This window comes from Pogona vitticeps, chromosome 1 (genome assembly GCF_051106095.1).
Source record: "Pogona vitticeps strain Pit_001003342236 chromosome 1, PviZW2.1, whole genome shotgun sequence".
Classification (NCBI taxonomy): domain Eukaryota; kingdom Metazoa; phylum Chordata; class Lepidosauria; order Squamata; family Agamidae; genus Pogona; species Pogona vitticeps.
In genome coordinates, this window is record NC_135783.1 from 92110259 (window position 1) to 92130640 (window position 20382).

Sequence of the window (20382 nt, forward strand, 5' to 3'; positions counted from 1 at the left end):
AAAGACCCCGAGTGTGATCTGCTTCAGATCCCTGCCAACACAAGAAATCTGTGGCTAAACCATATGTGACAGATGGCCATTCAACTTCTGTTTAAAAATAACCAGTGGCTTTTAATCAGAGAGTCTACCACTTTCATAGGCAGTCAGCTCCAGTGCAAAACAGGAATTGCTGTTAGGAAGTTCTCCTAAACACTCTGTCACTAAAGAAAACCCTGCCTGAAGAGAAAGGTCTTAGAAGGACAGCAAAGATGGGGCCACCCTGGCCTCATGTGGGAGGGAAGCAGGGACAGAGAAGGTCCTCTCCTGTATCTCCACCAAGGGCACCTGTGAGGGTGTTGGGACCAATAGAGAGGCCTCCACTGATGATCTTAATATCCAAGCAAGCTTGTAGATACAGTTTTTGATTTAGCTCATACAGAAGCCATTTAGGGTTTTATAAAAATACAATAGAAATATATTTTAAGAGTAAAACAGAACAACGAGAATGTTTCAAAATAGCAGATGCGTGTATTCTAAAATACAGGTGCTTATGGCCTAAAATGGCACATTAAAAAAGTAAAAGGCAGGGAATACATTTCTAAAGCATGTCATTTAAAAGTGAAAGTATCATAACTTTAAGTCATCTTTGGCCTTTAAGCGTGTTATAAATTGACACACACAAACCAGTTTGAATCTAAAGAGGGAAATCTATTATTATTATTTTTTCTCTTCTCTCTCTGCCCTGTGCTGTTTCATTATCTGTTTCCTCCCACCAGCTCCTGAACTCTGTTTGGCTTTGCTCCTTGTGGTTCAACAACCCTTATCTCTCCTTCATCTATTTTATTTGCCTTCATCATGAATCCTTTCTCGGGGCCTGGAAGTTCAGCAGTCTGGTGAACCAAAAAAAAAAAAAAAATCCCACAGTTTGACATCCCCAGCCACCCTGCCCCCAGTTGAATGTAGAAATGTTTCTCGGGCAAATCTGCTTTGTTGTTAAAAAGTCCAGCAGTTGACCTCTGTTGCTGGAGTTGAACTGCTTCTGGACAGACGTCATCTGTCTGCAGTGCCTTACAGTTTTTATTTGCTAGCTGCACTTCTGAGAAACTGTATAATTTTGGGGCAATGGCCTCCTAATTCATCAGCAAATGGGGGCAGCTGGAACTGGGGTGTGGAGGTGATCACACCCCTCTGATATTCTTGGGTGAAATACCCCTGTCCTGCTCTATGAGCCACCCCTGCTGCAAGCCTTCCTTTTTTAACTTTGAAATAAAAGTTGAGCCATTCCTGTTTAGCATCTAAGGACATATATCTCAGCAATACAAATATAATATGCTCAGGAACACTTAGCAATATTTACACCTTATCTCATTTTTAGCCGCCACTCCCCCCACCCCCCGTGGCATGGATTATATAGTCTAAATGGTCTGCTCTGAAATGCAGACAGACTTTGTTTGGAAGTGCCTTCAAGTATGAAAGCATGGGAAGCAGGAAAATGTGCAAGAGCTAAGGGCTTCACAAGAGACAGTGAGCCTGGGTAGAGATACAATCAAGTTGTTAGGGTTCCCTGTTGTATTTCTTCTCCATCTTGCCTGATCTGTCCCTAGATTGATAGTCTTAGCTTTCCTTTCCCCCCCTCCCACCACGTTTCTATTTTTCTTTGTCTCTCTTAGTAATGTGATGAGTGGAAGCCGATTCCCATTTTTCATTCTCTCCCAAATGAACTTCCTCTTTACTGTAAATGATTGTATAGACTATTAGGAAAACTGACCAATTACAACATCCTAGCCTTCTAGCTGCACTAAAAATAATCACATGGTTTTGTATATTTTCATTGTGTCATCATAGCAATTCCAGTGTGAGGTAGTGGTTGGAGTGTTGCACTGGGACATGGAAGACTGGGGTTCTGGTCTCCACTAACCTCGGGTCGGTTATTATCTCGGGCTGGCCTAACTCATAAGGTTGTTGTGAGAGTAAAGAGATGGCCCATGTATACGATGTTGAACTCATTGGAGGAGGAGGGGAAACTGATGAGGGGACGTTGGAAAGAGTTTGGAATTTCCTGCTTCTGGACCATTCCATAAGTTAGCCTCAAAAAATGAATTTGCTTAAAAAGTGTCTCAAGGAATCCCTGCTACCTGCCTAGAAGCCTTACATCCACGAGCTTTTATAGACCAGGGTCTATGAGGCTCTCATCCCTATGACAGGCTCAACCTGCCAAAGCAAATCTCCTCCACCACCATCCCCACAAAAGAAAGAAAAAAAAATAGTTTTAAAAAGTCATATTATGTAGCATTCACATAAATAACAGCCAACAACCAATCTTTTCTTAAGAGCACAGGCAAAAGCTTTAATGCTTTTTTAAAAGCATTAATCAATGCAGAGCCAACTTTTCTGTGACTTTATTATAATGATAGTCAGCTTCATAACAGGATGACATACTAACTTGTTTCTTTATGATCAATGATATGGCAGGAAGTTGTGAGGTACGGATGTCCATCCTGGCAATCGGTCTAGGGACGCTCCCGAGAAGAGGTGAAAAAGGCAGGCGGTTGTTAGGTCAGAGAAGCTGATACCTGAACTTCTCTCTAAAAGTCCAATTGAGCTTTCTAGACCTCCAGGGAAAAATCTGAAGTCTACCTTCATCACAGCTGGCACTTATAACTTTCCTTTCTTCTGAATATCCTTTTAACTTATTTCCTCCATGCAAAACAAATAAACCGAATGTCCAAGAAAGTCCCCACTTTTCTTCTTTTTATTGGATAGTCATATGCAAGCTGATATAAATGTGTTATACTGTTATATATTGAATATCCAGAAAAGGTTACCTATAAAAGCCTATAGTGCTATAGGAATGTGTACATGAGATTCCATGAACTAAATGAAAAAATCTAAGTGGCTTTTCTAACAAAGTTTGAAAGTGCTCTAACAAAAACTGATAATGGTGTTTAAGAAAGAAAGAATAAGACTATAGCCAACTAGAGGAAGCCAGTTGCTGCTTCTGATCATGCAGCCACCACACAGCTGATAGGCAGGTGCTTGCTCAGTGGCAGCATCCAGCTTCCCTGCAAGAAGTCCGCCACTGCCTCTGAGTATGCACCCAGGGCGGGGGAACAGGAGGCAGCAATAGCAGGTAACCCTGCCCAGCATGAACTGGAAAAATGAACTATGAATTAGTTCATTTTTCTGAGCGTTCATGGTTAGCCAAATCACAAACCATCACAAACCACTGGTTTTCTGGTTCCTTGCAACAAGCAGAGCACCTGCGTTCCATAACTGCAAATACCGGTAACTTGAAGAGGATGTGATATTAAGAGCTGAAGACACCAGATTACTATAAAACCAGAATTTTGTAATCATTGGTGGGGGGGAGCAATAGGACTATTCAGGTTTTCACCTGTCAAGAATGTTTTAGTACAATGGCTTTGCTTTCAGGCTTGGCTTATGCCTAGGCTCCATACATCGCGAATTATAAGATTTGTGTCTCGGCATCTGTAGAGAAACTGAGTAATGTGCATGGATTTAATGATTTAGTTTTTCAGTTTTCGAATCAAGGTTTGGCTTGGCTAAATGTTGATTCTCATGGAAAGACAAAAGTTCAAAGAGCAAGCATTTCAAAGAAATCAAGCTGGCAACAGAGTACAGTATATGCAAATACTCTCAAATGAAAAGGAGAGGAAACCCTGGTATGTGCAATCAAGCGGGAGATCCCGATGGGGAGGAAGTTATTTAGAGTTGAATGGGACATCAAGAGATTAAAGGTCAGATCAAAGCGGACCCATCCCTAGACCCCATGCCTGGACGTTTTACAAGTGAAAGCAACAAAAAGCAAATTTGAAACTAAAGGTAAAAGACGGGTAAACTTTGTAAGAAACTAGAACGAAGTGAGACTAGATAATGGAGAATGGAGCACAGAGAGCATGGAGAAAAGAGAATGGAAATTTAGAAGTGGCTGATTCTAAGAGAGGAACCTGGAGGCTCAGAGTCAAATCAGTGCAGAAGGAATGGAGAATGTAAAGCTTTTCCCTCATGGTAGGGTAGAGTTTATTGCTTTAACAAGTGTACTTTCTTGCTAATGTCCCAAAGCCTTTTTCTTGATTTTCAACTTCTTTTATTCCTGGCATTCGGCCTAGTCTTGCTGCTTTTATTTGCTTTTTTATCTTTTAAATTCACTTTTAAAGGACCTTTGGTCTGGAGATTAATATAGAAGAACCTATATTCTGAATCTAGTGCTGGCCATTCGACCAGACTACACAGAAGGTTCCAAGAATACATTGAAAGTAATTTCTGTACACATTGAGTTCAATTAAGAAGGGGGATGGTGGCAGTGGGGACATGGTGTTTTAACCCCTCACTGGAGCCTTGTGGAATAAAACCAGGGCCTCTGGTTGCTTCTTGGGTGTTCCCCCAAATCAGGGAAAACACAGAGGACTGAAAATGTCTACAGGAAGAAGGCTTAGAGAGTTGGTTCTGTTACCGCAACTCCAGCTGCATCCACAAACCCCAGAGACATGGGAAACGTATCCCCTTCAGTGGATCTGATGCTACCACTTTTGCTTTTGCAAGTGACATATTTATGTATCATACTGTAGTAATGCTGTTCAGGATTGAAGGCAAACAAAGAGGAAACACCATGCCAGGCTTTGGAACTTGGAGTCTCAAATGGTTCCAGCTCTGTGGAATCAAAGAAGCACTTGAGATTTCTCTCTGCCAGCTTGACTGCATGTTCCTTTGCTTTAACCTCAAAAAGCTGGCTTTCCTTCTCCATGTATATTTTCCAGAACGCAAGCTGAAGAATACTAACTGGAGAACGGCAGTGGGAAATGCAGGTACCAGCAAGGACCAGTGTGAAGACGATGGCGATCAAAATCCACCCAATCACCTTTGGGAAGAAGCATGAGAAAAATCAGAATAATGCTTTGTCAAGAACTCTCAGATATACAGAAAGGCATTTTTACTCAGTTCCTTAAGCTATCAAACATTCCGAATGAAGTGATAGGTTTCATGGGAATATGACATTGAATCTCCACTGGAGACCAGTCTGTTTGGACAGCCACTGGAGATCCATCCCTCACTTTATAATAGGGCTGATCCATAACTTTACTGATTAGACAGTAAAGCCAACACAGATACAGTGGAACACAGTGTGTTGGCTTCCCTGGTCAGGTGTGTATCCTGACCAGGGAAGCCAACACACAGGAAAGCACCAGGTTTTAGAAAGCTAATATGAAACATTACCAGTTTTGCTAAGTCACACATATACATGTATATTTCCTACTCAGAGCAGGCACTGAAATGGAATGTAGCATTTTTCTGTCCTGCTGCAATAGTGCTAAGGAAAGGCGCTCCTCTGAAGGTGTTGCTTGCTATTGAAAGAAATCCCCTACCAGTACAAAGGGATGATCCCTCTCCTCCACTCACCTGAGAGCAAAAACAGCTTCTCTGGAGTGATTTTCCTCAGGACTACGATATGGGAAATATGTGTATGCATATGTGTCGTGAGAAAGGGGATGAATTTCAGCCAATGGAGTTTGTAATCTGGCGCTCTAAAGCCTATACTGTTAAATGTCCCCCTTTTCATGGGGCCACCCTATTGTGGAAGATGTGCTTTCTGTTGATGCTTTTAAGCAACAGGCAGTTAAGCTGGAGGCTCCTCTCTCACTGGAGGAAGGCCATTGATACAACACCAAAAAATACAACATGCATCACACTCCCCTAAAGAGGACAATAGTTTGCCTAAAATTCCATAGCTTAATTTATAGAGAGAGATAATGCAAACTAAACAGCACATCAATCACAGTTTTTCTGGATCCATTTCAGGAATCTAGTTATTCACTAAAATATATGTACTTTCACCTTCTTCAGTTGCTCTGTTTAAAGAAAGCTGTTTCACAGATGAAAACAGGTTTACATATACATATACGGAATTGGATTTTTAAAAATAATCTCCCACCAGGGCGGGGAAGACTTTAGCTAGGTGACTTGCCTGCCTCTTTTCACTGTGGATGAGCAGTGAAAGAAGATTTCTCACCTTTGGCTTTACATCAGATGCAGATCAAATAGGGGACTATCACCTGTAAAAAAAGACATGCTACCTTATTCTTGCCCAAACTGATAAGCTGTCAACATGAAAGAGAGCAGACCTACCTGAGATTCAGCTCGAAGGCTCGTGAGCATATTTTGCATCTCTGAGGGAGAAGCTGAGGTGTCACAAGGGACTTTAGGCACCATCTCCAAGCATTCTTTTATTCCCTCTTCTGTCTTGCCTTTGCACATCTGCTGCTGGACAATGGAATTCCCGGTGGCAGCACATTCATAGAAGCTGCCTCCCAGTAAGGCCACAGCAATCCACGTGAAGGGAGCCACAGCAGCACTGGCTGCCTCCAGCCACAGCACTTGCAAGTAGCGGCAGAAGCGACCGCTGTGAGGGCACCGACCCATCCTGCTGGTGGCACAGCATCCAGTGAGTACCTTCCAAGACCGGGTTTTGAGCAGCATGCCAAGCAGAAATAGAATAAAGGCTGGTACCAGCAGGAAGACGGCACCATAAAGCATGTTCCAGGAGTTACATGGGCATTTGAACACTGCAACAGAGAAGATGCGCTCACTGCCAATGGTCAGCAGAGATATTGCTCCATAACCCAAAGCCTTCTGGTGGCTAAGGAAAAAATCTAGTACTTTGTGAACCTTCTCCATCTTACAACCTAGCACTTCGGTATTCCAGGTCAGCCTTCTGATACGTTTTCTCTGCCAGTGCGCAGAAAATCTGTCCCTTTCCTATAAACAGGAAGGGGAAATTTGGAGTTTAAAAATATCGGCTAAACACGCCACAGGTTTCACTTTCGTGTATGTTCGCATTTGTGGAAGGGAGAGAGAAAGGAAGAGAGAAATGAGATAACAGAAGTTTTTTAAAACAAACATGTCTTTTTTTTTTCAAGATTTGGCAAACAACAGTTCATTGACCCAAGTAAAAACAGCAGAAGAAATTAAGCTGCAAATCTTTCTGCGTTTAGGTGTTTCAGATTAATACTAAAATTTGTTAAATCCGCAAGCAATGTTTATTTTAATTTATTTCCAAGCAAAGCAAAAATCTTTAAGGCAATTTACAAAATCTTTGCTTTCTGTTTTAATTTCACTTTTGGAAGTGAAATGGGGAGATATTTAATCAGCAGGACTGTTCAATGAATCGAACAAAAGACTATGGACTTTAGTATTAAATACAGGTTTAGCAGCTGTAAAACACTCCCTCTTTCTAATGTGTGCAACTACTGGAGTCACATGATACTAGATTGCCAGTGTTTATACTCCTTTCTTATTGCCCTTCCAGTTTGAGTCAAGTTGTTATTGACTGCACATATAACCAGTAATGAGATTTTGGTTAACGGAATGCGCTCACTGTTACCCACTCTCTGTTTTCAGTACAGGACATTATGTACGTCCCAGAAGCAAAGATCTCATTGTATTGATTTTAGCAGAAATTGCTGCCAAGTTTGTTTAGGCCTGAGGTGTCAATCTCCCTTTGTGTAAAACCAACAAGTCACAGCATCCTCTGTGCTGCACATCTGTCTGAGCTTAGAGACTGTATCAAGACTACATCTCACTCTGAATGACACGGTGATTCTTAAGCCACGGAAATGATGTGGATGTTACATACCACTTCAATCTGAATCTGTAGGAGTGACGAGACCACATGGTGGAGCAAGATCTTGTGGCAACACACACACACACACACACACACACACACACACACACACACACACACACACACAGAGAGAGAGAGAGAGAGAGAGAGAGGGAAGGGGGGCAAGGAGGGATTGGCACACAGTTGAAGTTCTGCCTGTCAAATTTTTTCAGAGTGTAGACATCCAGCTGGCAGCAGTACAGGTATGGGAGCTTCAGCCATTCTCTGCTTTATCACTACCGAAAGCTACAACAATCCTGTTATAAAAGATAGCAAAATCCTTACAAGCTATTTAAAAATAAAAGTAAGACCATACACACTTACATTATAATTCCATCTTACAGAAAATCAGAAACATATCTGGCTTTTCACAAATGAAAATAAAAGCAGTTTACTGAAGGTTGGAAAACCTTTCAAGTACAAATGTAAGCCATTGCTTCTCTTACTAATCCTGTCCTATGGGGAAAAACAGTTTCCGAGAGCAGAACAATGTAGTACAGTGGACCCTCTACTTACGGAATTAATCCATATTGGAACGGTGGCTGCAGGTCGAAAAGTCTGTAGGTCGAGCCTCCATTGACCTACAATGTTTTTGTTCCATTTTGTTTTTCTTCCCGGTCTGTAGGTCAATTCTCCGGCTGCAAGTCGAACCTAAATTTTGTGGCTAGAGAAGTCTGTAACTCGAAAAGTCTGTAAGTCGAGCCGTCTGTAAGTCGAGGGTCCACTGGTATTGCAAAATGCAGCCCAGTTCATTATTCTGCTTTTCCACATGTTGTAAGGTTCTGAATGATCAGCCACTGGCTATGCCGATTTGTAGTCAGTAAAAATGTAAGACCCACAGGTCTCAGACTGAAGCCAATCCAAGGGCAGCCTGTAGTTTACATTGTGGCTAACAAAAGAATATGGCTATTGTTATGTTGTGGTGGTGAATATCATTATTTAACAATGCAGTGTGAAGAAGTACTTCTTTTATCTGCCCCTAACGTTCCATCATCCAGCTTCAGTGGATGACTCCCAAGTTTATTGTGTTGTCAAACTCACAAATTCTGCCTCCACAGCCAGATACCTAAACCACTGAGCTATAGGGCCACTTTATATGTTGTTGTTGTTATTTCTATGTGCCATCAAGTCTTACGGTGACCCTATGAATCTCCAAAATGTCCTGTCTTCAACAGCTATGCTCAGCTTTAGCAAACTCAAGCATATATCTACTCTATTGATGCTGAAAATGAAACTTGTCATTTTCACAGTACCCACATACTGATTGTCCTTTTCATCCAGCTGTCCACCACAATCTTGAAATCTCTTTCCTGGCCAATTGCCACCAGCTGTCTGGCTCTGTGTGGAAGTTAAGAGTTTTGGACGTATTGTGAATCACTTCATTGGTGTGTTCCCTGGAATGCATTGGCCATATTAACAAGCATTTGTCTGCAGATCTTCACCATCCTTATTTGTTTTATATGAAATTATTTGGTGTTGCTAGCAAAAGGTACCGGGTAGGTGGGGCTTGATAGCCTTGGAAGGCAGCCCATCTAGGAGAAGGAAAACTCTGATTTCAAACCTCCACTACCTTGTGGCTATATCCACTGATGAAAAAGGCTTCAGGAGTTAACCTCGTGGCAAAATCCAGAGCCGGAGTCCCAGAGGCACTTCATGGTGCTCTGGCAACTCCTGTGACATTGCTGGAGCCAGTTGTATTGGCTCTTGCCTTTCCATTGGACTATTTCAGCGACGTGGAGAAGGGGGATTTGCTGCTTGGGTAACAGCTTATCCTCCATATTATTTTACCCAGGCTTCATGCTCTGGAGGGGACACTCCAGCTTTGCACACAGCCAGCAAAGGTAGCTATGTAACCCCAGTTACCACTAGGTGGCAACATGCTTAAACTGGCATTCACTTGCTCAGAAATCAGAAAAGTTATAGAAAAGCAGACAAAGGAGTCCTATTCTGAAGGACTTGGTTCTCCTCTCTCTCTCTCTCTCTCTCTCTCTCTCTCTCTCTCTCTCTCTCTCTCTCTCTCTCGTGTGTGTGTGTGTGTGTGTGTGTGTGTGTGTGTGTGTGTGTGTGTGTGTGTGTGTGAGAGAGAGAGAGAGAGAGAGAGAGAGAGAGAGAGAGAACGTAGAATAGCCAAAGACTGATGATCATATTGAAACCAACGATAGCTATGTGTCATTTCTGGTAGAAGATAGTTCTTTGTTTGAATAATAACCATGTGCTATCAAGTCAATTGAATTATGGTGACACTTTTGAGGGTATTCTAGCTAGAGCATACTCAGATGTGGTTTACCATTCCCATCTTCTAGGGACGCTCTGGAACTGCACTGTTTTCCCAAGGCTGGCTCTATTCACAGAAGTTTCAGTGGAAAATTAAACTCCCAATCTGCACAGCCAGAAACCACTGAGCTATCCATACAGTCTGTTTGAAACACTGCCAGAAAACAGATCTCTTTTCGAATGTGTCATCTATTTTCAGAGTTATCCAGTCCCATGGTGAAAGATTCAGATTAAGCGAGTAGCTCCTGGACAGCAGACTGAGCAGGCAGAAAAATTACCTGGCCATACTCTTCCTCATTTGCATGATATGAATTGTCTTTCTGGTCATTACCATTCAGGTCATTTCTGGTTTTACCTCCCTATGGAGAAATCAGCATTTGCAGTCATGCATATCAGTGTTCTCTTTTGTCCCCCTTTTAAAGGTATCCATGCCGTTTTTGGCTAATATGTAAGTGGCTGGTCTAATCCATTCATGCTTGTGTTATTTAACAGCGGGACTTAGAAAGCATTAGCGGGAGACAACTTTCTGAATGGAAAGAAACATTTGAGGGAAGGACAGCAAGGATTGGTGTTAGCTAACGGAAAAGTTTTTTACATTCCACTAGGTGGCTGTCATGGGTCAACGAGGCCTGGGTGCTTCCATCCACTTTGAACTGAATATTGCAGGCTGTGGTTTTAACTGTTGCTAATGTGTTTATTCTGCATTGAAAGGAAAGTGTTAGGCAGCAGTCTTAAGGGGCAGAGGAGCATCTAAAGCTCTGCTGGTGTCTTGCTGGCCGGATGGAACCCAAACCAAACCAATTTTCCACTCATTTTCCCCACATCTCACTGTGTATGTCTTCCTTTTTAAGGAGAAAACTCACACACAAGAGAGTTATAAGGATTGTTATTCCTTATTAGGAATGTTACTCCTTACAAGGGCATTATTGGGTGCTGATGAGAGAGATCCATATTCTCTCCCTCACTCATCATAGAATGCAACTAATTTTGCTCCTGCTCAATATTTGTATTTTGATGAGGGGGCGGGGTTAATTGCTTGGTTTGGGAGTATGCAGGAAGGGATCCAACACCAGATCTCCAACTCCAAGTTTGGGCCACCATACAGTGTCATGGAATTTCTCGGAGTGAGGCAACCTCTCCTTCTGCTATCTAGGGCAGGTTCCAAGACCATACGATCGCCACTTTTTTCCTAGTTTAATACATCATATTCATATTTCTCTTGTTTCATGCTTCCTATTTTGTTATTCCCTCATGGAGAAGGCTTTCCTTGAGAAGCAATATAAACATATTTTAAATACATTAGTAAAAACTTATAAACTTCACAGATGTTGAAACAAGGTTTAAAAAACGGGCATTAAATTTAAAAGAACTCTGGTGACTGAGGCACCCTAAGCAAAACAGAACTGTATATACTGCAACTATGTTCAGAATTATATAAAGATAAGGGGCCATTTGGCTTCAAAAAGCTTTTAGTATGAAATGATTTTAGGACACCTCTCCTGACTGTGCCAGTAGATGGTGAGCTAAAATAGGAGGCTTGTGGCGCAGTGGTTAAACTGCTGTCCTGCAGCCAAAGCTGTGCTCACGACCTGGGGTTCAATCCTGAGTAACTGGCTTAAGGTTGACTCCGACTTCTGTCTTTCAGAGATCGGTAAAATGAGTACCCAGTTCTCTGGGGGTGGCAGCAATGTGTAGCCTGCATAATTAACCAGAGACTGCTTGAATCACTATGGGGCGGTATATAAGCAACATGCTTTGCTTTTTGAGCTAAAATACCAGTAGGAGCCAGAATGAGCAAGAGCTGAGCTGAGCAAGAAATTGTTAAAAATTTGAATAGGCTTTTCTACATTTAGTTGGGTACTTGGCTGTGGAGCCAGTTTTTCCTGATATTCAGGAAAGGAAAACCACTTCTGAGGACTGTATATCTAGGAAACACTGTAAAGGGTTAGGATTGACCTGACAGAATGTAATTATTACTGTACTTATTAAAGTATAGTACACACACATAATGGTGAAGGATACTGCTCTGTTTCATACATCTTATTTGTTGTGACCCCAGTTATTAAAACTCAACTCTGCTCCTAACTGCAGAGCCCTGCTTATGGCAGGTGTGTGGATACCCCCAAACCTCCTTTGTAATATCTGGATTTTGCTTATTGTAGCAGCAGTTTCTCTTTCATGGTTAACTGAAAGCTGAAAAGCCTCAAATAAGGATGAAAAAAAAGATGAATGAATAATTGAGTAATCCTGATATAAGGCCTTCAGTGCCTGACTGCAAAAAAACAAACTAAAATAAATGGATTAATATTGCATGCTGAGTAACTATGGTTTACATGTTGCTAAGAAAAACTTGTAAGAAGAGGTGGGGCTTTCATGTAAAAACAAAAGGAAAAAAAATCAGAAAAAGAGCCTCTTAAACGTGAATGAATCATTTAAATGAAAGAAGAGGAGAAAGGAGGTTCATGTTCTTTAATGTTACCTTCTTTTCTTTGTCTTTTCTTTCATCTTTATCTGTCAAATTACCTAGGAAATCACTGGGAAAGTTTTCATCCAATAGCTGAGTGGGGGGGGGGGGATGGACATTTCAAAAAGCCTAGGTTGGTTGGACCCAGTGAGGGAGCATTTTGTTTCAGATGTTCTTGTGGAAATCTGTGTGCTAGATCAGTGGTTCTTAACCTTTGTTACTCGGATGTTTTTGAACTGCAACTCCCAGAAACCCCAGCCAGCACAGTTGGTGGTGAAGGCTTCTGGGAGTTGCAGTCCAAAACTCCTGAGTAACCCAAGGTTAAGAACCAGTGTGCTAGATAGCTCAGGGTGCCCTCCATCAAGAATTGTGTTGCCCATGCCGCCCACCTGGACAAAAAAAGACATCAGTTTTGCCAGGGAAGTTAATTTCCCCTTATTTTAGTCGTTATTGAGGGGGTGCTTGACTGTATTTTTGCCTTTATTTGCTTGCTTGCTTTTCTTGAAATAGGTGTGTGTGTGTGTGTGTGTGTGTTGCTTTATTTTGCCATCTTTCCCCTGTGTGTTCCCCCATCTTTCCCCTGTGCGCTATTTGGTTAATTTACTGCAGATTTATTCTCTTAGAAGTGTATATTTTGGTGGGGTTTATGATGATTTTTCTTGCTCATATACCATTGCCTTCTTTTGAAGCAGATTGACTGTTTTGCCTCTCTGCTTTATGGATTAATTTTTAAAAGTTCTTTAGGGACTTTAGATAAATTTTTCTTGCCTGCCTTGCTCTTGGTTTTTGTTTTTGTTTTTTGTTTTTTGTTTTAAATAGTTTTAAAAGGTTCTTTAGGGGGAACCTGCAAGATTCATTCCTTTTGGATTTAACAAAAGGGCCAATTTAAGAAAGATATATAAACCTGAAACAAAACAAAAATGAACATTTTTGCTGTTCAGACTCCTACTTTTAATTATTCTTTATTCCAAATGGGGGAAGAAAAGAGAGGGGGAAATTATGAAAGTTTGAATAATATAAGAAAAGATAATTTATCAAATTTGAAGTGAACTCATTGAATCAATATGTTACTCAGTTGCAGCCACTGCTGTGATTTATGAAAAAGAATGTAGGCTGGTAAATTAATTTGTTCTTCACAGAAAATCTGAAATCAAGGAAGTTTACAAAGCTGGGATACTTAAACTTTCAGTGACCCTTCATTGCCTTAAACAACACTCTCTTTTAGAAAAATGGATCAGGAAATAGTTTTGCTTTTCCATGAATGTTTGGCCAATCAACTCTGTTCAAAATTAATACAGACTTGTAAGTAGACTAATGGGGTCTGGAGAAGGCCTGTGTGTGGTGTATGTGCGGGTATGTGGAAAGAGGTTTGCTGTGTTTATTTTACATATCTACGGTCACTATAAAAGTTCTGCTAATTATAATGTACAGTGAAGTCAAGGGAGGCTTCCAGCTTGCTACAAATAATAAATGGAGCGTTTTTTGTCAGGACCATGAAGTGGGATCAAAAGCTCCCCCTCCTCTTCCAGAACTGAGGCTACAGCTCCTGGATTTATAGTTTAGAAAGCACATGTGTTGTTAGCATTCTTTTAATCTAATGTCATGACTACCTGGGCTTTAGCTCTATAGATGCACAGACTCCAGACAATTCCTAAAGAGCTAGGGGTGGGGAGTGTCAACTTGTGACATTTTGCATGTACAAAGTGCTAAAATAATTAATAATTGTAAACAAACAAACAAACAAGTAGTGGATTCGTTAAATCCATGAAAGCTCACACTGAAATGTTTGTCTTGAAAGGATTACAATGTTCCTCCGCTTTTTCCACCCTCTCCTTTTCCCACTTTTCTCCCTTAATGTCCATAGCCTTTGTGCAATTAACATCATATCTCTCCAAACTCAAAGTCAACAGGGCAGTTTTTTACATCCCTAAAGTCCTCAACTTTTTTGAAATTTTAATTTGCCATGGATAGTTTTTAACCACCTGATGAGGAAGAGCTCTATGGACTAATTATTTGGAAAAAGTCAAACATGACAATGAACTCATTGGAAAAACTCTGCCAGAAAATCCCCATGAAAACACACAGTCATAAGAAACATGAAACTGAGCCTCAGAGTGTGAATTTGGGGATGGCAAATTGCTTCTCTTGGACCTTACCCTCAACGGTTCAAACATGACACAATGTGGGCCCTTGCAATTGATCCAGGTTTCCCACAGCAGGTTCAGCTGTGAGGCTTTTTTGTTTTGTTTTGTTTTGGTGCTGCCAAATGGTGGTGTTGCTAGGTGCTTGCTAAGATTAGGGGCACAGGCCAAAAAAAATGGGGGCAGGGAGGATAAAGGTTTGTAGGTGATAATTCTGACATACAGTATATATGCATACAGTATTTGTTTTAATCTTTTAATTTAATTTTTAAATCATATATTGTTTAATTTATCTTTTAATATTTAACTTAATTGTGTATTTAAATAGTGTGAATTTTAATGTTGGGAGCCGCTTTGGGTCCTCTGTTGGGAGAAATGTGCCATATAAATAAAACGAGGCCAACTACTAATGCTACTACTACTACTACTAATACCAATAATAATAATAGGGATGCCTTTATTCCAGTGCCTTTCTTTTTCTCTTAGGCTAGGCCATGGTCATACCAGCAAAATGTTTTCCAGTTCTTTGCAATTTAAATTTGAGGTCACATGACCTACAGTCATTAGCAAATCATTGATAATGCCAGAGGCTTCTACTTTCTTTCTTGAGGATCTTTTTTATACTTTTTTCCTTGCAGATCTTTTTTTTTAAATGTTGTGTTGCTGCATGTGTGAACAATCTTACCATAACTTTTTTGAACTAGTGTCACTTTAAAAATATTTTAAATTCCCCACCGCCGTCACAGCATTTGTATCAATGTGTCGGCTAACTTCTCTCAAATGGTCTCAACAGGAAGCTCTCGGAGCTTATTGAATTGCAAGAAAATTACTCAGTAACCCCAAAACACATCAGGATTCACATATTGGAATAAATACCACATGACCTCAAAGCACAACAGGAATGCAATTAAAAGTTGTGTAAACACAGGGGCACATTGCGCTGGTGTGCCTGGTTCAAGTGATGTAGCTGAAACTCCTCATTGTCCCCTGCAGACTTTTTGAGAAGATTCAGTTCTCAAATTCAAACACCTCTTTTACAGCCACCTTTGTTTTGGCAAACACCTCGCAGATCTGTCCTGCATTGTGTACTCTGAATTTCTCCCTCCCTCCCTCACACATACAGATGTGCGCTCTCTCTCTCTCTCTCTCTCTCTCACACACACACACACACACACACACACCACAGACAAATATACACGCGAGACATGGTCATGTGATTCTTCCTGGCTTCATGAACTAACTCACAAATAGGGCAGCTCTCTCCAAAGACAATCCCACCACCACCCTGTTGTGAATGTTCACAAGGTGTGAGAGAAGTTACGTTCCAGACAGGAAAGCCTAAGCCCTAATGCTAACTAGATAGGCCAGTGCCCAAGTGGGCACAAGGGAAAAGGGCCCACAACATGTTTGCTCTTTAGAGAAACAGGCAAAGAAGAGACTAATAATAAATAAATAAATAAATAAATACTCTTAAAAGTATAAGCCTAACAAAAATGCAGAGGAAATCAGAGAGTGAAACAGATTCCCTGCCAGTTGTACTCCCAAATCCTGTTGTAGTTATTTGATCTGGACACATACAAAGAGAAAATACTTGGAGGATGTCAGGCCAACACATTCAAGCTATTAAAAAAGATGGGTTCACTGAGCACTTCAGTACGTGCCCTGCCATCTTCACCTCCTGTACAGGATGTGCTTCCAGGAGTTTCAGCTACATCACTTGAACAAGTCTCTACCACACGGTCCAAAAATCAGATTGCACCTTCCCCATGCCCCTAGGAGAGTACACTGATGTGTGGGTGTTCATCCCTGTCTGCATCCACTCCCTCCCATCGCTGGTGCCACCTCCAAACCCAGTGAAGTCCAGTGCTCCATAGGCTAGAATAAAATTTGGACAGACATGTTGAACAGAGCCATTTTAGTTTCCATGAGTATACGTGTGTTTGTCACAGCAAAAACATGAATCTTGTTGCATCCTCAAAACTACCAGTTTTGACTTTCATGAACTGTGATGGTATACATCTGAAGAAGTGAGTACTAGTCATGAAAACTTGGGCTATTTTCTTTTTAGTCTTCTGAGGTTCTCCAAACTATTCTGTGGTCTTTAATGCATATTTATTTATTTTATTTATTCTATTTATATCCCGCCTATCTGGTCTTGTGACCACTCTAGGCGGCTTACAAACACATATACCATAAGGGTGTGTGGGGAAGGGGTGGGGAGCAGAGGGAACCCAAAAGGGACACTCAGATACTAACTAGAACATGAATGAGGCATCCCCCATAAACCGTAATAAACTATTCAAAATAGCCCCTCTGCCACTCACTCTTTCCTGACAAGTTCCAAGGACATTGAATATGTAATGTTTATCCACACACAAGAAAAGTGCCAGTCTAGGTTTTCCGGGGGGAAAAAACATTGCACTTTCAGCAAGCAGAAGGAAATTAACAGCCGTTAATCATTCCTCTTCCAAAAGGCAGCCTTTATTCTCCAAAGTTAACTTCTTGAGATACAACAAATTAATCAGGAAGCTCTGGTTTGTCAAAGGAACTTATGGGTGACTAGACATCACTCCAAACACATCAGATCAGCCTGATACTTGGGCAGACATACTAGCACATACAAACATTCTATGTGTAGAATGAAATGCCCCTCCCTGGAGTTGTGGATGGTTACTATTTTGAGACTTGAGAAAACGAACAGTCTGTTCATGTGTGATGTTAATGACTCACCCACACTTGGCCATTGTGGACATGTTTCCACCCAGAGACCAAACAATTTTCTCACAGTTGCCAGTGTTGTGCTGTAATAGCAGAGAGAACATACAGTAAAGCCTTTTCACCTTGAGTTTTCACTGTTCCATCTTCATGAGTTTGGAAATGGGCACTCGAGTGACTGCAGGCTCACATTGCTCTGTTGTGCTAATGGTTAAACACACGTCTTACACACCTGAAGGGTGAAGAAGCTCAGCTGAACATTGATCAGATTCTTCTCTCATGTCTGATCAATGTGCTACTTTGCACATTGCAACTCTGTGTTTCCTTTGTGACCTTCTGGTCTCACATGCCATTTTCATGAAGATACTTGAAAGGACACTGTGACATCATTTGGAACAAGAAGCCCCAATTATTTAACAAACACATCTGGCCCCCTATAAATCCTCTTTCATTTTGTTTTTAAGACCGAAATGACAAATATCTTGTTTGGCATTTCAGTTTATGGGAGGCTTATGGGAGAGATAGTGCCAAGTACTAGCACATGTTTTTGCAGGATGGGCTGTAAGCTGTACATGTACCTCAAAACCCACAATTTTAGAGGGTACATGGCATGTGTCACTAATAAAGTGGGATCTTCCCTCTGCTGTCTCTCTGGATAACTGAGGTGTCCCAAGGATGCCCTACACAAAAGAAGGTGGTAAACAATTACTGTATTCAGAACATCCTGCTTTCTATGCTATGCAGAGGAAAACATGTGTCCAAAAATGCCTTTCAAAGCACTTTCTCTCTAGTCAGCCTACAGTGGTATCAAAAGCACGTCAATGACAGGAAAGAGACAAATACAGAGGATTCTTGTCTCCAACTCTACAAAATGACAAACACTTTTTTTTCCTGGCATGGTCTAGAGGAGCCCTCTCCAAACCGGTATCCTTCACACATGTCCAACAATAGCTCCCATTATCCCTAGCCAGCAGTAGCCTTGCTGCTGGGGATGGTGGGAGCTGTAATCCAATACATATGGGGGGGCAGGTTGAGCAAGCTGAACTCAGGAGTAAACAACAAAGAATATACATTGTTACATTAAGGATTTAGGTTAAAGAAGAAATCTATTTACAGAGCTCTCAGCTGAAAGAATTGCTTAAGAAAAGCTGTCGGTTCCTTTTCTTCTATCCCATTAGCAACACCTGCATTCTGGTAATTTATTTAGCTTACAACCCTAAATCTCTCTGAATTTCAAAATCAGTAAATGTCACTACTGTCCGTAGAATATGCTGTATCCTCACATTACAGGGGTAGTTGAAACAACGGGACAGTGACAATGGCTAAGAGTAAGAACAGTGAAAAATGTCATTTTGACATTAATCATGTTATTTTAACATTAGACAGCGTAAGTGGGAAAATGTTAAAATCCAAGCTGAAATTTTACCTGCTATAATACCAGATTTGAACTGGCTTTCCTGTTTCGACCTTTATAAACTGCATCTTTCTGCATATCTACACCTGCCTTTCTGTTCTCCTTTTCTAACATACAGGTGTGAGACCAGAAGTGGGAGAAAGACCCCTCTCATGGGAGTGCCGTCTCTCCCGCCAAATGCTGATAAAGAAAGTCAGACCCCACCAGTTCCCCCACCCAGGAAGACAAGACCACCCGGACCGGACCCGGGGAACCTAGAGAAGGGTTTAAACAAACTAATGGTTAAAGAGACTGAGACTCTCTTGGCGGGCATGGGAGAAAAAGGGTGGGAAGTGGTGGAGGCGGGATTGGGAGATATGAAAGAGGAGAAAGGGAGTTACCAGGTAACTGGGAATGAATTTGGATAGAAGACCCTTGGATGGTACAAGTGGAAAAACTAAGGGTTTCAAAGGAAGAGGTGGATGCATGGAGGAGGAGAGAACTCATCCCCAAGCCATCATATTGGGGTGAGAAAGAGACAAAGGAGTGGTGGAGGAAGTTAAGGGAAGAGAAGAAGGTTGAGAGGGAGCGGAGAGAGAGGTTGGAAGGGACGATGTGGGAGATGCATCAGAGGGGAATCGAAATGCCCCATGGCAGACGGGGGAACCCACCCGGGAGTGTGACTGGGTGGACTTTCGAGAGGAGGACACCATCCCCCTATTGGAAGGAGAGAAAGGATCATTATTAAACCCTGGCACCCTGCCCGAGTGGCACGGTCCTTGGAATGTTCAGAATGGAAACCCTTTTATGTTTGAAGATTGGAACCCCCCAGTTGTCTGATGGGGAAGAAGTTGGGAACACACTCATTGATGCTGGACTGTTATTTAATAATCCAATAAATGTTACCCCTATTGCAAAACCTAAGAAATCTGGCAATTTATTTGGAGCAAAAAACCCTCACAACAGGAATGCTCTGAGCTCATAGTAGTATTATCTACAGGTTTCTCACCTGACAAAACAAACCCTGACAGAAGTGCTCTTCAGAGTTTTTAAGCTCCAGATTTGCAGAGAAGAAGAGGAAGTACAGACAATACATGCTAGCAATATATCCTATCAATATAGAAATTATATGATAAAACTGTTTATGATGTTGTTATACAATCTTCAGGCAGACAGTTTCTTCAGGTCTCAGGTCCTCTGGTATTTGAATCGTTGCAATTGCATCGCGGTTAAAAAAGTTGACTACACAATGTACAGCAGATCTTTTCAAACACACACACACACACACACAGAGAGAGAGAGAGAGACTTGCATTATTTTATTAGGAATCATATCATATAACCTCCACCTTATTCACTAAGTAAGAGTGCTGTCTGCATATTTTTGCAGAAAAGTTAAAGCCGAGTCCTCTGACCATTAAGGAATTGTATCGATGAGCAATTTGCTTCATGGATATTTTGCATCCATTTTACAGAACAGTCTTATGCCTACCTACATAGAAACAAGCCCTTCTTAGTTCAAAAGTACAGTACTAAGCACATCTTCAGTCATCCAGAAAATATGTTCTTTGGGTTTTGTTTTTTCTTGTAGGGACAAAAGGAACAGAAATCAAGGAAGAGCTGGAAAACAGTAAGAAGCAGATGATGCAGGACACAACAACAATCCAGGAGTTAACAGAAAAAGTTTTCAAAGCAGCAGAAATGGATATTTTAATGGAAGTATTAAAGGACCTTGTAAT

The 20382-nt window shown here is 41.3% G+C and overlaps 2 protein-coding genes across 2 annotated transcripts in view; both read right to left on the bottom strand.

Annotated features, from left to right (window-relative positions):
* Positions 1–20382, bottom strand: part of LOC144586492 (uncharacterized) — a 1082363-nt gene that overhangs the window by 144658 nt on the left and 917323 nt on the right. The window lies entirely within an intron of this gene.
* On the bottom strand, positions 485–8762 carry CALHM6 (calcium homeostasis modulator family member 6). The gene is made up of 2 exons (XM_020810824.3): positions 6124–8762; positions 485–4858 (listed from the first exon to the last, which is right to left on the bottom strand). Exons 1-2 carry the CDS (start codon positions 6670–6672, stop codon positions 4433–4435), a joined length of 975 nt encoding a protein of 324 aa, XP_020666483.3. The 5' UTR covers positions 6673–8762; the 3' UTR covers positions 485–4432.